The sequence below is a fragment of the Impatiens glandulifera genome, chromosome 1, assembly GCF_907164915.1.
Source record: "Impatiens glandulifera chromosome 1, dImpGla2.1, whole genome shotgun sequence".
NCBI lineage: Eukaryota > Viridiplantae > Streptophyta > Magnoliopsida > Ericales > Balsaminaceae > Impatiens > Impatiens glandulifera.
In genome coordinates this window covers 143,470,730-143,488,367 of record NC_061862.1, presented here as the reverse complement: position 1 = coordinate 143,488,367, position 17,638 = coordinate 143,470,730, and the positions used below count along the sequence as shown (strand labels likewise).

The 17,638-nt window shown below is 32.4% G+C and overlaps 1 protein-coding gene across 1 annotated transcript; it reads left to right on the top strand.

The window, feature by feature from the left end:
- The first annotated feature begins 4,509 nt into the window (after nt 1-4,509).
- LOC124919986 (uncharacterized calcium-binding protein At1g02270-like) lies at nt 4,510-8,232 on the top strand. Its single transcript, XM_047460364.1, has 10 exons — nt 4,510-4,846; nt 4,931-5,035; nt 5,113-5,218; nt 5,632-5,846; nt 5,951-6,027; nt 6,390-6,498; nt 6,575-6,700; nt 7,126-7,236; nt 7,324-7,431; nt 7,508-8,232. The coding sequence occupies exons 1-10, from the start codon at nt 4,697-4,699 to the stop codon at nt 7,763-7,765; spliced, it is 1,365 nt and encodes a 454-aa protein (XP_047316320.1). The 5' UTR covers nt 4,510-4,696; the 3' UTR covers nt 7,766-8,232.
- Nucleotides 8,233-17,638: the final 9,406 nt, after the last annotated feature.

The following is a 17,638-nucleotide window of genomic DNA, read 5'->3' as shown; positions in this document are numbered from 1 at the left end:
ATATTATAAAAAGAGATATTATAAATAATTCAAATAAAATCTTAAATAAGCTAATACTAAACAAGCATACAAGCCGCCCAAGAGTTGTTTAATGTAAAAATAATATATTTTGAGAGTAAAAAACAAATATAAACACGGCACTATAAAAAGGGGTCAGATACATGCATAATTAGTAAAAAAAACATAACAATTTGTTTTTTTTTGCTTAAAGTGATAATTAATTATTTTAAATTACAACTCCCATCATTATACATTTTCTACCAAAAAAAAGTTATTTATTACCCAAAAAAAACAATGAAACATCCTTTAATTATTATTACATTAAAAAACATTAAAACTAGACATCGTGTCGGTTGGGTCCAACTAATTATAAAATAATGTTACTTTAATTAAATAGATATGTTTAATTATTTTAAGACGTGTCTACTACTTATAAATTCCTATGTTTTAGATTTTATATGTTCACATATATTAAATATAATTATTTTTTTGGAGAACCAAACGTAATATACTTTTTCAATAGATCTATAAATTATTCAATTTTTAACTAAATTCAAACAAATTATAAATTCTCTTTAAACTTTATTATGTAGTTGTTCAATTATTTTTATATAAAATTTTTATTGAAACAAATATAATTTCATACTCTATTATCAACCATTTACTTTAATTCATTAATTAGTTATATATATATATATATATATATATATATATATATATATATATATATATATATATATATATATATATATATATATATATATATATATATATATTAGTTTATTATTATATATTAATACCTTAAATGGTTTAAATAAAATCCAATCCAAAGTTTATTCTAAAAAACCTATACCAAATAAGTCGACTAGTATTTTCAAAATAATTCAAATCTAATTGAAGACTAATATTTAATCATAGTAACTCCTTTTACCAAATTATTCAAATCATTAATCATTCTTTATTTTATTTTATATTATGTTACATGACTAAATATTAAGAACATGTTTAATGCCAATCTAGGGATCAAATTTTGTTAGTGCAATATTTTTTCTCATTTTGAGTGCCCGTGTGGGAGGGGAGAAATTTATTTACAGGTTATATTTAAAAAAAAAATCAAATTACTTAAAATCCCAAATTCAATTAAGGATAACATATATAATACTCTATGTACATACATCTATTCCGTTCCATTTTCAGATAATGATATTGCAGACTTAGATGACGATGAATTTATTGCTCATTCGTCTCCTCCATATCTGTATATTATGTATTTATGTTTGAAAATCATATTTAAACAATAAAAAATATTGAGGTTGAAGGAGAAAAAGTTTTCTTTTATTTACGATATTACGATAAACAAAAGGAACACGGTAATTTAAGAACAGAAAATCCTAAACCTTAAATTTGTACTAAGGATGTCCACTCCCACGTACTGTCTGTTCCCTCTCTGAGGGTTCCCTCTCTGAGGGGAGTGCAAAAGTTTATTTTTTTAAAAATAATTATTTTGCTCTTTTTTTTTAGAGGAAAAAGAAAATATAGGATATAGGATATAGGATTTGTGAGAGTAGATCCAATTCCTTAAATTTGTAAATCATTTTATTAAAAATAATAATAGCAAAATTATTCTTTTATTTTTTAAAACAAATTGATATATTTATGCTAAACAAATTTATATGTAATTATTATTATTATTACTGTTATTTATTTTTCTTTTTAAAGTTATATATTTGAATTATTCATCATTTAACAAAATAATCAGTCAAAATGATTTTAACAGTTTAATTATAACAAACAATTATATATATTTTATAAATTTATTACCTAAAATGAATAATGATTTAAAAAATTATATAAAAAAGGTGGAGAATAAAATATCGAGCATAACACAACCTAGACGGTGTGGTCTGAACCATTGATTATTATACAGAATCTACAGCACATATAAAGCTGGCTTGGGACCTATTTATAGTGATTTGTCAATATTGGGACCCTATTTATAGCTTATTCTTTTTATTTTTATTTTTTTTTTATCTATTTCAATCAATTTACTAATATATTTTGCAAACAAACAAGCCCTTATGTGAAACAAGTTGATAGAAGTATAACCATTGGACAATTCTTTTTTAAGTTGAATATTCTCTTTAATTCATTCCGCCACTTGTTTTATGAGAATCAAATTCCATAATGCCAAATTGCACAAAGAATATTAAAACATTCTTATTTTATTTTATTTTAAATATAAAAGAAAAGTATTTTAATAATTAAACTAATTAAAATTTAAATAATTTGTTTTTTTTTTGTCAAACAATATATTTTTATAAAACCCAAAAAAAATTCAAATAAGTTGAAGGAGATAAAACATGAATAAACAAATGACAAGAAATTGAAAATGTGTACAAAATGATAAAATGAAAGTCCAGTTCCCTATCTTATATTTTTTTTAGTTTGTCTATGATTTAAAAAATATATATATTATATTAAATCATTTCATTCTAATAATTAATTTACTTCATTTTTACAAACTAGAATATAAATACCCTTATATTACTTTTAATAAATTAAAATTTGAATATATAAAAAAAAACATTTTAAACAAATCTCTAACAACCTTTTATTATTTATCAAACAAGATTTTGTTTAAAAAATTATATAAATCTTAAAAACTCAAGATCAAACAAGTTCTAAACAAAGTTTGATTTAGCTTATTCATTATATTTTATATTTGATAATATTCAACTTATTTTAAATCGTTAAGACTTATTAAGATGGTTATTTAATGATAGGATTAATGTCTCAACTTATTTAAATATCTTGTTTGTTTTATATTTATAATAAAATTTAATAATTAACATTATAAACAATGTTATACATAATACATCCCACCATGTTAATTCAAATGTTAAAAGTCTCTATTAAAAAAATAAAAAATCAAACCCTCAATCCCACTAAAAATCGTCCACTAAGTAAAAGTGGAAGATGTATTAATTTCTTATTATTTTATTAATTTTATATTCACCACTCTCATTTAAAAAATATTTTTTTTTATCGTAATAATGCAATGTTAAATTATAAATTGTCTCTATCCTTCTTTATTATACTCAATCTCATCCCTATTTTAATGTAAAAAATAATTATACAATTATGTATATTTGATTTTAATTTATTATAACAATTATATAAGTTATAATAATTAAAATGAATATTTCTAATTATTTTTACTAAGTATATATAATTAAAATAATTTTATTTTACTTTAGTATTTTTTTCTTTGTTAGTAGAGATAAAAGAAAATGAATAAAAGAATAATAAAAGAAAATTGCTATGCTAAGCTTAAAAGTTGAATAGGTACATGGAGATAAAATTGTATTTAAAAAAAAATATAATTTTATTATACTTTTTCTTCGATTGTTTAAATTATTTTAACAAACTTATTATGCAAATGAGCATCCAAATCAATCTTACTATTGATTGTTTGATCTTATCCGAACATATCCTATAATCTTTGTAAATAATATAGTCAATCATTCTCACTAAAATATTTATATTGTGATGGTGAAACAAAAATATAAAGTATATATAAATGAATAAAAAATTAAATTATTATTATTTTTAAGTTATTATTTAATAATCACATAAATACATATTATTTATTAGCTAAATTATCAAATTGTGACTTCTTTAGTTAATATAGTGTTTAGAGTTCTTCTTTTTAAACTTCATAATACATTTTATGGTTAACCTTATATAAAATGAAGATTTATTTTAAACGTTGTTAACTTGTTATATACGTGTTTATAAATAAATAAAAAATTTATATATTATTTTAATTACTGAATTTCAGCGAATTAAGTGTTTTGACTAAGGAAATTCATAGAATTAAGTGTTTTGACTAAGAAAATTCACAGAATTTTTAGTTAAAAACTCTTAATTCGCTGAAATTAAGTAGTTAAATAATTACATGAATTATATATAAATGTCACATATATAATACCCCACCAAGGTAACCCAGTGGTAAGAGTCGGCTTAAGAGATTAAAAGGTCACGAGTTCGATTAATCTGAAAACACTTTGAGTTTAAGCGGGAGACCATGACATCGAGTGTCATGTTAATTCTCCTTTAATTCAAAAAAAATCGATTCAAATTTATTAAAAAAAAAATAGACCCAAATTTTTATAATTTTATTAGAAATAACTTATTTCAATTTAATCTAAAAATGTTTTAAGTTTAAGCGGGAGACCATGATTATGACTATGGGTATAATGTTAATTCTTCTTTAATTAAAAAAAAAAAAAACAAAAGACATTTAAATATTCCGAATCCAAACCAACGACCTTTAATAATAATGAAAGGAGCGCATGATTGAAGTGATGAATAAATAATATAATAAAAATAACATACGGTTATTAAAAAATGATAATAATAATATCTGTATATTGTCTATCTGTCTGTCTACGGTCTCCACCATAAACGAAAAAAAAGCCGGCCCCGCCGGCTTTTTTCTGTATTCTGTATCCCGTTAATTATGCTTTTTTCCGACTTTCTTCTCTCTCTCTCTCTTAAAAGAAAAGAGATCGATCATAAAATCAAGGCCATCCATTTCCAAATTCCATTTCCATTAGTGATTCCATCCGTAAATTCATATTTTGAAGAAGCGCATGCGCAATTCCCTCCTCTCTGCGTTTGTGTTCTTTAAGATATGGGAAGGAAGAAGAGCAGGCTAATGACCAAACCCAAAATCTCTAGAATTGGAAGTTATGCCATTGCTTCCTCCATTGCAGAACCCAATTCAATCTCTTGCACCACTTTCAACATTCTAGCTCCAATTTACAAGAGACTCAACAAAGAGGTAGGTGGGTTTTTTTTGGTGGATGGGTGGGTACTTACTTATTCAATTCCATTTCATTTCATTTCAATTCATTCAATTCAACAGGACCAGATTTCCAGGGAAAGTGATATTAGACCTTATTGGTGGAAGAGGAATCATAAAATCTTGAACTGGCTATTGTGTGAGCGTTCTTCCATTATTTGTCTTCAGGTGGGTAATTTGATGAATTTTCTCTTATGGGTTATTTAGAGAATTGATGAATTTTTCTAAAGTCTTCATTTTTATAGGAATTTTGGGTTGGGAATGAGGAACTTGTTAATATGTATGAGAAGAGACTTGGGAATGCTGGTTACATCAATTTCAAGCTTGCCCGCACCAATAACCGTGGAGATGGTAATAATGCCTTCTTCAAACCTAATTAAATCAACCATTTTTTACATATTTTCTAGTTGTAAAAGGATGCCCTAATTCATCATCATCATCTTCCCCATCTGTCTTGCATCATTTTTTTCTCCATTTTTGTTCAAACTTTCCATGACAATGAAAGCAAGTAGAGCACATAGTTGTTGGGACCACTCTATAGCAAGTTGCTTTTTCATCTTCTCTATCACAAAACTGTTACTTATTTGGATATAACCCAAAATAGGTTGGAAGTAGAGGTCATCCATTCCAAAAACCCTAGTGCTGAAATCAAATATGTTTATTTTATTGGATAAATGATTTTGTCTTCTTTAAACCAAAGGGTAATTTTGTAGAAATTTGAAAGTTGGTTTCTTAATGTTATTTCAATTTTGCAAATTTGACAGGTCTTCTAACTTCAGTGCACAAAGATCACTTCAGAGTTCTAAATCATCGAGAATTGTTGTTTAACGATATCGGAGACCGTGTTGCTCAGCTATTGCACGTTGAATATTTCCCACCACATTGTCTAAGCAATGATGTTCACCAAGAAATGCTTATTGTTAATACCCACCTGTTGTTTCCACATGATTCAAGTTTTTGTTTGGTGAGATTAAACCAGGTAAAACTGAATTGCATAGTACCTAACTTATGGTAGTTTTAATAGAGTTTTTTTTTAATAATCTCTTGTGCCCTAATCATGCATTTTATGTCATCTTGTTGCAGGTGTACAAAATTTTGCAATATGTTGAATCTTACCAGGAAGAACACAAGCTTAATCCTTTACCTATCATCCTCTGTGGGTATGTTATATGTAATTTTCTGAGTTTCTCCTAGATGCTTGAAATATTTACAAATCAACAAGAGCTTATTTGATGAAATAGTAGATTATTTAGGGTTAGCTGGATTAAATGACTAAAATATCCTTTCATATTTAATATTTTAAATTGTAACAAAATATAAATTAAGGGCATTTTAGTATTTTAATTAATGATTTGAATGATTTGATTGACGAAAATGATTGATGAGAGGATAAGTTTCAGTTAAAAACATTTCAGAAACCAGTTTTCATCATCCTAGTCACACCACATCGATTAAATTTACAACAATTTTCTTTTGGCAATTAGCAAAAATAGGGTATTAACTGTTGTTTTACTGTGTCTAGGGATTGGAATGGAAGTAAACGAGGTCATATTTACAAGTTCCTTAGATCCCAAGGCTTTGCGTCGGCGTATGATACTGCGCATCAGTATACTGATGCAGATGAGCAAAAGGTGAGGCAGCCTACTAAATAGCATTTTGTTAATTGTTTTGGATATTTCTTATATTGCTTATAATGTTTTGATGCAGTGGGTTAGCCATATTAATCATCGGGGAAACATATGCGGTGTGGATTTTATCTGGCTTCTTAATCCTAATAGATACCGCAAATTGCTCAAAACAAGTTGGAGTGAAGCAGTATTTAGTATGTTTAAGGTAAAAAAAACTTATATCCCTTGTATTTAACATATGGTACAAGGTTTTGTTCATGTTCATTTGGTTGTGCATAATTTGGGTAGTCTTATGTTTGATGTCCTTGAAACCTGCTAACAAAAGTGACGTTATAATAAAAAAAGCATGTTTAGTATCCGACATATTGCTTGATAATTCTGGCAGGACAAGGTACCTGCTCTTTGAGACGTGATTAATGGTTGCCTTCTGCTTGTTCCAAAAATGGAGGTAGACCTCATAAGTTCTTCTCGACTGTGATTGTATTCTCTAATGGTTGAGAATGGTTTCACTTTTAACTTTGTTTTGTACTCGTGGACTGGCTTTGTTCGCTCTTTGTAAATCATCATTCTCGATTATTATGAAGAAAACTTCATTATGTCTTAATTAATTTAGAATTCTTCAATTTGCAGTATTTACTTCGGAGAGCCTCCCTCACAGAGGATGATGCTTTTGCTTTCCTGAAAGCTGATAGTGAGGGCGATTATATTACATACTCTGGTTTCTGTGAAGCATCGCGACAAGTATGATTAATTCCTCGAATTACATAATCTATTTTGCTTTGACCATTGCTTTGACGATAAATGATGTGTTATTAATTCATCCAACAGCTTAATTTAACTGGCCATCCCCGTGGACTTAGTCTTGAAGAGTTGAGGGATTTATGGGTGCAAGCAGATATTGATGGAAATCGTGTTCTTGATTACAAAGAATTTCAGGTAACTTCCCTTTATTTCTTAAACTCCTTAGAATTGTTTCTTTTAAATTTCTCATATTTTGTAAAAATATTCTCAGCAAAGGATTTGGAATCCTACATGGTCAGAGAAAAGAGAAATAGAAAAGAGCAGTAGCAGCAGCAGCAACAGCAACAAAGAGCCAGAAGAAGAAGAAGAAAATGGTAATAAAGAAGAACAAGTGGTAGGTTTCAGTGTGAAGAATGCGGTTTTATTCCCAACTGAAGTGGAGAAAGGTACTTGGCCGGAGAATTACTCTTTATCTGATCATGCACGATTAACTGTCGTCTTCTCTCCATTAAGGATGCCCCATGCTTGATCATATCCTGCTCAATCGCCGCCCCATATATATTTATATTTATGAGACAGAAATATGTTTTCAACACAAAAACTAATACAATTGAAAGCATTGTTATATATATAAAAAGGAGCAAGGCAACAACAGCTCAATTGCTATCAGCCACTACTAACAGATATTAAAAACTGTGATTCATGAAAAAGAAGCTGCAACACTCTCTGTCGATCAATTGATCAATCGATCCAGACGGTTAGTCTTGTTCTTGTATGAACTCGGTTCGAGATAACTAAATTAAGAGAGTGTTTTCAGTTTCTGATCTTAGTTCTAGGAATTTTTGGTAGAGGCTGGAAGCAAGAACAGTTGGTTTGTTTGATTTCTTTTTAGTTTATGTTTGTGTCTTGCACAGAACATTTCTATATGTACTGTAAATATTATTGGGTTTTCTATCAGAAATAATATGAAATTTCATGGGATGCAGGCCAAGTTTTTTTTTTTTTGAATATTTTTTATTTTTCTATAGCTATATGAAGAATGTAACATTAATATACGATTACTTTAATTATGTTTGTGGTTTTTTAGAATCTTAAATAAGATAATTTTTTTTTTATAAAGTTAATATATATTTATAAATTTTAAAAAATATTAAATAATAAAAAAAATAATTTTTTTTTAACAAATATAAGATAAAAATAACAATTTAAATAAAAATAAAGTTACATATTTAAATATATATATATATATATATATATATATATATATATTATAGAGTACCAGTGTAGATAAAATATATTTTATATAAATAATATCAAACACGGATATCGGGGAAATTTGATGAGATGACACTGAAAATACCTTTAATTAAAAAAAAAAATGTTCAGCTAAAAAAAGAGACGATTTTTTTTTTTATTTTTTTAATTTTGTCTCGCGAATGCCGGTTGCGTCTCGCGAATGCCGGGTGTGTCTCTCAAATGCCGGTTGCGTCTCGCAACCGAGGCATTTTCGTCCAAAAAAAATAAAAGTGCCACCAGCGCTTTTTTTAAGTGCGGACACTTTTTGCAATTAAGGGCACCTTCAGTGTCATCTCATCAAATTTCCCCGATCTTGGTGGTTGGAACGTAAATATTTTATTTATTTATTTTAAAGGTAGAAATACACTTATTTAAAAAAAAATCAATATAACTCATGGTTTATTTATATAATTATTAAAAAAAATAGTAAAACTTACTTTTATCCATTCGTTTTTTTTTTAAAAAATCGTTATTATTTTTAAGTACACCACAATTTTTTTCAAGTTCACCCAAACTCTAAATCCTAAATCTCAGAATATTATGTATTTCAAATTTAGATATTTTTTTTAATGATAAATTTAGATATTTATTTCTATTAGATATTAAAAATTGTAGTACAAATCAATTTTTTTTAGTTTAAACATTTATTTTAAATAATATAATAACAATAAATATTAATAATATAGGACTTTTATTTTAACAGATAAAAATATAAAAACTAATTTAAAAAAATTATAATAATATGTATTAAATGTTTAAAATTCTTAATAAATCATAAATAATATATTAAAATAAAAAATAGAACACTCTCTTTTTATATTTTATTCACTTTGGTAAAATAACTTATTTTCTCACATATCTCATCACATATTTTTTTCCCAATGAACCTCTCATCTCTTCACCTTACACTTTCACTTTGGTATATAATATATCTAATTCATATTTTTTAATATTTAGTATCGTTACCTCACACTTTGGTCAATCAAATATTTGATTTATATCTTTTAAACACTTTCAATTGTAATCGGCCTATTATCTTTTGACAAACCACATCTCAGTCACACTTGGTTAAAAAGTTGTACTTGTTTTGTTATGTTACAAATTTGAAACATACATAATCGTTTTATGTTTATGGGCGGATCAACCAACAATCCGACCCAAGTATTCAATACTCTCACATATATATCCAAATTAACCACAACTCTCGACCCGGCAATCCGAACACTTTGAAAATTAAGCATCATTATATATATATTAGTTAGTTTAAAAGTTGAACTTATATGTTAGGATCTAGATAGCCGCTGGAGGACCGGGGGTTGGACTAGTTAGCGGTTCTCACTCGGAGGGTGGTGATTAATCCGGTTAGAGATTAACACCGGGGTTTCAATACTACACAACCTGTCACAAACCCTTGAACTAAGTTCAAGCGCGAAAGAGGTTTGTTTTCAGGTTGAAGCGGCACACTTGTATAATAGGCAGAACCGGTTTCGGATGATGAGGGTTTAGAAATTGATGGGTCGGTTTCGGTAACCTAGTGATTCGGCTTGGATAGAGTTAAGTCGGTTATAGTGGTACGGATCGGTTAGATAATGGAACCGGCAGAAAGTAAATGACAAAACAGATTTTATGGATGTTCGGAGATAAAACTCCTACGTCACCCCTTCCTCTCGAAACCGCGAGAAGGATATTCACTAAGGAATACAAGTACAATCCGACCGAGACTTATTTCCTGCTCGATGACACCCTTACAATTTACATCGAAATTGTAAGACACACACTTTAACTTTTGCACTTAGACTTTCTTAGAACAACACAGTCTTATCACTTTTAGAGTAAATGCTCTTAGAATTTCTCACTTTTCTCACTGTATGTCGCTTGTCTCTTGTGTCACACCTTTACTATTCTTCAACTGCCCCTTTTATAGGTGAAATATGCCAACGGTCATATTTCAATACCTTGAATCTGATTGGCTGAGCAGGGGTGCAGATGTTCAGTGATTCAGTGATTCAGACCCTGCGGTCATCTTTTCAGACCTGACGGTCAACCTCAGACCTGTCGGTCAATCTCAGACCTGGCAGTCTGTTCTTCCGGTATGTAAGACAAACCTGCTAGGTTTGTCTTTTACTCAATGTAGACACTGTCTGTTAGACAGTTGTCTGTACTTGGAAGATCTCCTTTCTGACTTATCCCGAAGTGGAAAGATTCTGTAGGACTGTCTTCTGCAGCCTGCAGACTTTCCTCAGACTTGTATGAATATGGAAGTGTTTAGTCTGTTCCTTTGGTATCATTCTCAACAGATACCCGAATTGTCTTCTTGTACTGGTCGGTCATTCGACTTAACCGGATGGCTTCCGGTACGAGTGATGTAACCGGACTTCTTCCGGTTATTCCTTTGCCTTGTGGCTGGTCGGCTGTCTGATGTTTCCGGTTTTAAGCTTTGGCCGATCCTTTCTTTGTGCGGTTATATTCCAAGTGTTCCTGGTCGGTTTAATGACTTGACCGGCTAGTTTGCTTTAGCCAGTTCTTTTGTTTGTCCGGTCCGGTTCCTTGTTCCTGCATGGAATATTTATTTAAGTTAGGTTTATGTGAACCGGTCTAATTTTATCTAACATTATATTATTAAAAATGTCCCGCGTTCATCAAATTTGGTGTTGAATTTAAATTATAAAGTCTTATTAGTCTAGTTAGTTAAAAAATGTATTTGTTTTGTTAGATTGCAAGTTCGAAACATACATATAACATTTTTAATTTTATTTTTAACCGTTTAAGTTTATGAGCGGGTCAACCAACAATCCAACCAAAGTATCAATTAATTCTCACATATATATCCAAATTAACCATAGTTCTCGACTTGACAATCCGGACACTTTAAAAATTAAGCATTATTATATGTTGTAACGTTTTGCCTTTAGTATAAGAATTAATAATTTCATTTACATCACATTTATTCCACAGTTATGCTTATTAAGTTAGATGTTTTACGTTTTCTTTCTTTCTGACTTTAGATAGTTGTAATTCCTTTTCATTAGTCGTAATCTATTTTATCTTAATCTTTGACAATAAGAAATCTCTCTTCATCTGTTTTTTTCACACTTCATTGTTCATCACTTTCTTGCATTCCGCTCAACAATTGGTATCAGAGCGGGTTAGATCCGATCAGATTATCACTATTTGTTTTCTGGCGAGAGAATGTCTTCAATGAATTTGAAAATTGAAAAATTCACAGGGCGAAACAGTTTTGGTCTATGGCAGATCAAAATGCGAGCCTTGCTTAAACAAAAAGGCGTCTGAGCACCATTGTCGAAGGAAAAGGCGAAGATAGTTGCAGGTCCTGCAAAGGAGTCTACTTCTGGTAAAATCACTACTGAGCTTGAGGTCTTGGAAGAGAAGACACACTCAACGATTTTACTCTGTTTGGCTGATGAAGTGATTACTAAGGTATCAGATGAAGATACCGCAATCGGTCTGTGGTCGAAGTTAGAGGCTTTGTACATGACAAAGTCACTAACTAACAAGTTGTTATTGAAACAACGTCTGTTCAGTCTTCGTATGATTGAAGGTAAGTCTCTTCGTGAACATCTTGATAAGTTAAACACTATATTACTTGAATTGATAAATATAGATGTTAAGATCGAAGATGAAGATGCTGCATTAATTCTATTAGTATCTTTACCCAACTCGTTTGAAAATTTTATTCAATCATTCGTTGTGGGTAAAGACTCTATAACTCTAGAGGAAGTTCGGTCAGCACTTCATACTAGAGAACTGCGTCATAAGGCGAGCGGTAAAATTTTAGACAGTCAAGCATCTGGGTTGATTGTCAGCACAGTCAACTACAAAGGGTCTGGAAAGAAGAAGGATCAGAAATACAAAGCTAAGGGCCCTAGTGCTAAAGACATCTGCAATTATTCTAAAGAACCTAGTCACTAGAAGAATAATTGTCCTAAGAAAAGGGGCAAATATTCTACAACTGCGATAGCACATAAAAACAAAGACACCGACTCGGAGGAGGACATTGCCCTTGTAGCCAACGCTTCTCTACACCCTATTGATACGTGGGTGTTGGATTCAGGGTGTTCATATCATATGAGTCCGAACAAAGAATGGTTCGATACCTATGAAGATTATGATGGTGGAAACGTTGTCATGGGAAATGATGTCATATGTAGAACGGTGGATATTGGGACTATCAAAGTTTTGACTGATGATGGTAAGATACGGACCCTAACTGGCGTTCGACATGTTCCTCAACTAAAGAAGAACTTAATATCTTTAGGCATTTTAGATGCTAAAGGTTTCAAGTTTAGCGGTGAAGAAGGAACATTGTGCATCAGTAAAGGTTCAAAAATAATACTAAAAGGTATTAAACAGAATACCTTGTATATACTACAAGGTAAGACACTGACAGGTTCCGCTGGGGTCGCATCCAAATTTGTGAATCGGCACCCTGATGTAACCAAGTTGTGGCATATGCGACTTGGACATATGGGGGAGAAGGGATGCAAATTCTGTCCAAACGAGATCTTCTATCTGGCCACAAGGTTACCAACCTTGAGTTGTGTGAACATTGCATTTTCGGGAAAAAGCATCGCCGTAAGTTCAGTAAGGAAGTTCACAAAACTAAGGGCACACTGAATTATATCCACTATGATTGCTGGGGTTCTGCTCAAGTTGAAGGTATAAGAGGTTATAGCTATTTTGTAACATTCATAGATGATTACTCAAGGATTACCTGGTTGTATCTTCTGAGACATAAGAGCGAGGTATTTAAGACCTTCAAACATTGGAAGACACTGGTGGAGAATCAAACTGGAAAGAAGGTTAAGAGGCTGCGAACAAATAATGGGCTTGAATTCTGTTCATCTGAGTTTAATGAGTTCTGCAAGGATATGGGGATTGCAAGACATCACATTGTCCGAGGTACACCACAGCAGAATGGTGTAGCAGAAAGGGTGAATCAAACATTGTTAGATAGAGTTATAAGCATGCTCTCTAATGCGGGATTGGCTAGAAAGTACTAGAGCGATGCTGTCTTAACGGCTTGCTATCTGATAAATCATGCACCACACACTGGGATTGATTGCAAAATCCCTTACGATGTATGGTCTGGTAACATCGTTGGTTATTCTCATTTGAAAGTCTTTAGGTGCACATCTTACTATCATGTTAATGAAGGGAAGTTGGAACCAAGGACAAAACATGGTATTTTCATGGGCTATGGAGATGGATTCAAGAGATATAGAATCTGGCCATCTTCTGAAGGCAGAGTAATCCTCAACAAAGATGTCACCTTTAATGAGAAGTTTATACTTAACTCCTCTATCAAGCCATCACTTTTTGGAGAAAATAATAATACCGAGAAACATGTGGAGCTTGAGGTGGCTCCAGATCAAGGGACAACTGACATGACACACGATACTGATAAGCCATCTGAGGAAGTTTATCAATTTAGAGCACCTGGAAGTCAATCTGACATTGCAACACGACCTAGAAGGTAAATTAAAGCTCCTGACAGGTTAATTCATTCAATCGAGGGAAGAAAGATCTCAACTGGTCCTGGAAGTAGGAAAACCAGTCCCTCTATGAATGATACTGAAGAAATGGTAAGTTATGCACTTTAGGTAGCTGAAGATGTCATACATAACGAGCCGTATTCTTACAATAAAGCTGTTAATGGTGCTGATTCTGCGCAATGGATTGCTGCCATGTGTGAGGAGATGGAATCACTTCACAAGAATAATACATGGGAGATGGTTACTTGTTGGAGAAATCGAATAATAGCACCTGTTTAGCAATTCAGAAATAAACAAGCTACAACAAGGCCTAACAATTATTTTTCCCTTTTGTGTAATCAAATAGGCATCCAAAACAATTGAGCATCAAACAATCAAACAATTAAAGAAACAGAGAGCAAGACACCAAGATTTTACGTGGAAAACCCAAATTAGGTAAAAACCACGGGACACTTCGGCCACTTAAATCATCCACTATATCAAATGGGTATACAATGTAGTTCAATACAAGCCTAGAGGTAATCTAACAAAAGTTATCAATTAACCTCATCCTAACTTGTCATTCACATACATTATCATCATCACTAAAGATGGCTAACCAAATGGAGAAGAGATAAAGGAAATCAGAAGAAGAACCTGCTATTGCAATGGAGGAATTGCTGCTTTAATGGAGGAAGAACTGCTTGAAGAGAGAGAGAGAAAAAACTACCCACAAACTGCTGTGTTTTTTTTCCTTAATTAAATATGCCCTAATGGGCTTTATTAATTTGTTAGGCCCAGCTGCCAAATGAGCTGACCCAACAAATCTCCCCCGTCAGCACAACTTCGCGGGCTCCAATAAACCCGCTCTCTCCCGACAATCTTCAAACTTGTCCTTAGGCAAGGATTTCGTAAACATATCAGCACCATTCTCACTTGTATGAATCTTCTCCAAGTTCAGCTCTTTTGCCTTAAGCACATCACGTATCCAATGATATCTCACGTCGATGTGTTTGGATCTCGAATGAAAAACTGAATTCTTTGAGAGATGAATGGCACTTTGACTGTCGCAAAACAAAGTAAACTTCTCTTGCTTTTGGCCCAACTCTTGTAGGAACTTCTTCATCCATAATACCTCTTTACATGCCTCAGTAGCTGCAATATACTCAGCTTCTGTAGTAGACAAAGCAACACACTTTTGTAACCTTGACTACCACGAAACAGCACCGCCTACAAAGGTAACCAAAAAACCTGATACAGATTTTCTTGAATCAACATCACCCGCCATATCAGAATCTGTAAAGCCTTCCAAAATAGGAGTATCACTTCCGAAACATAAACGTGCTTTCGAAGAGCCTCGAAGATATCTGAGAATCCACTTAACAGCCAACCAATGTTCTTCTCTAGGGTTGGAGAGATACCGACTAACAACACCAACTGCGTGTGCTATGTCCGGTCTTGTACATACCATGGCATACATAAGACTACCAACTGCAGAGGTATAAGGTACATTCTTCATTTCATCTTTATCTTTCTCACTTGTAGGACATTGTTTATAACTTAACTTGAAATGACCTACAAGTGGAACTGAAACCGGTTTTACATTTTTCATTGCAAACCTCTCAAGTACCTTCTCAATGTACTTCTCCTGTGATAGCCAAAGTGTTCTGTTCTTTCTATCTCTTGTGATTTCCATGCCTATGATCTGCTTCACTGAACCCAAATCCTTCATCGCAAAAGACTTGTTCAAATCCCTTTTGAGCTTCTCAATTTTTGCAATATGCCCAACAATCAGCATATCATCAACATAGAGCAGGAGAATAACATAATCATCAACACTGTATCTCTTGATAAAAATACAATAATCAGAAGTAGTCTTACTGTACCCATTTGCTTCCATGAAGGAGTCAAATTTCTTGTACCATTGTCTAGGCGCTTGCTTGAGCCCATACAAGCTTTTCCTCAACCTGCAGACAAGATCTTCTTTACCTTTAACTTTGAAACCCTCAGGTTGTTCCATATAAATCTCTTCCTCCAAGTCACCATGGAGAAATGCAGTCTTCACATCCAGTTGTTCAATTTCCAAATCTTGACTAGCAGCCAATGCCAACACAACTCTGATGGATGACCTCTTCACAACTGGTGAGAAGACCTCTTCAAAATCAATCCCCTTTTTCTGTCCAAAGCCCTTCACAACCAGCCTTGCTTTGTATCGAGGTTGTGAGCTATTTTCTTGGTGCTTCAACTTGAATACCCACTTGTTCTTCAAAGTCTTCTTTCCTTTTAGAAGTTTCACCAAGTCATAAGTTTCGTTCTCTTGCAAGGAATTTATCTCTTTTTGCATTGCCACCGACCACTTGTTCTTGTTTTCATGAGACAATACTTCTTGATAGGTTTCTGGTTCTCCCCCGTCAGTCAACATCACATACTCATTGGGAGGATACCTACTAGAAGGTTGTCTCTGCCTACTAGATCTTCTAATATGCTGATCATTAGGTGGCTCTAGAGAACTATCATCATCTTGTTCAGCTTCCTCTGTTGGCTCAGCATCAACTAAAGGAGTCTCATCAACCTCAACTTGGGCATTCTCCACATCATTGGGCTGTGATTGTGGTGTACGAATCCTACCATTGTCAAGCAATTCATTCTCTGTAGACTTCGGCTTTTCCTTTTTCTCAAAGTCTTCAATGGTCTGATCTTCAAAGAATACCACATCTCTGCTTCTAATGAGTTTCTTGTTAACCGGATCCTAACATCGGTACCCAAATTCTCCGTGACCATACCCAATAAAGATACACTGTCTCGTCTTGCTATCAAGCTTAGCTCTCTCATCTCGAGAAACATGAACAAACACTTTACAACCAAAAACTCTCAAGTGATCATAAGAGACGTCTTTACCTCTCCAAACTCTTTCTGGAACGTCGCCATCTAAAGGAGTTGAGGGTGAAAGGTTTATCAGATCAACCGATGTCTTCATTGCTTCTCCCCAAAAGGATTTTGGCAACTTAACATGAGACAACATACACAAAATTCTCTCATTGATAGACCTGTTCATCCTCTCTGCAACTCCATTCTGTTGAGGTGTTTTTGGCACAGTCTTCATAATCTTGATCCCATGACTTTTACAGTATTCCACAAATGGTCCTCTGTATTCGCCACCATTGTCCGAACGAACACATTTCAACTTCTTCCCAGTTTCTCTCTCCACTTCAGCATGAAACAACTTGAAGTAAGCCAATGCTTGATCCTTAGTCTTCAAGCAATATGCCCACACCTTCCTTGAGCAATCATCGATAAAAGTGATGTAATAATGAGCACCACCTAAAGTCAAGGAATCCATAAAACATATGTCTGTGTGAACCATGTCTAGGATATTGGGCTTCCTAGATGGAGAGAAACTTTTGAAGGAAACTCTATGTTGCTTACCAACTAAGCAATCTGTGCATGTCTTCAAATCTGTGGACTTTAAGCCTTGGAGATCGATTGTCTTGGAGATAACTCGCATGCCATTCTGACTTAAGTGACCAAGTCTCTTATGCCAAAGCTGTGATGAACAATCATTAACTGCATTTGCTTCTCCACCGTAAGACTTAGTCTCTGTCACATAAAGAGAA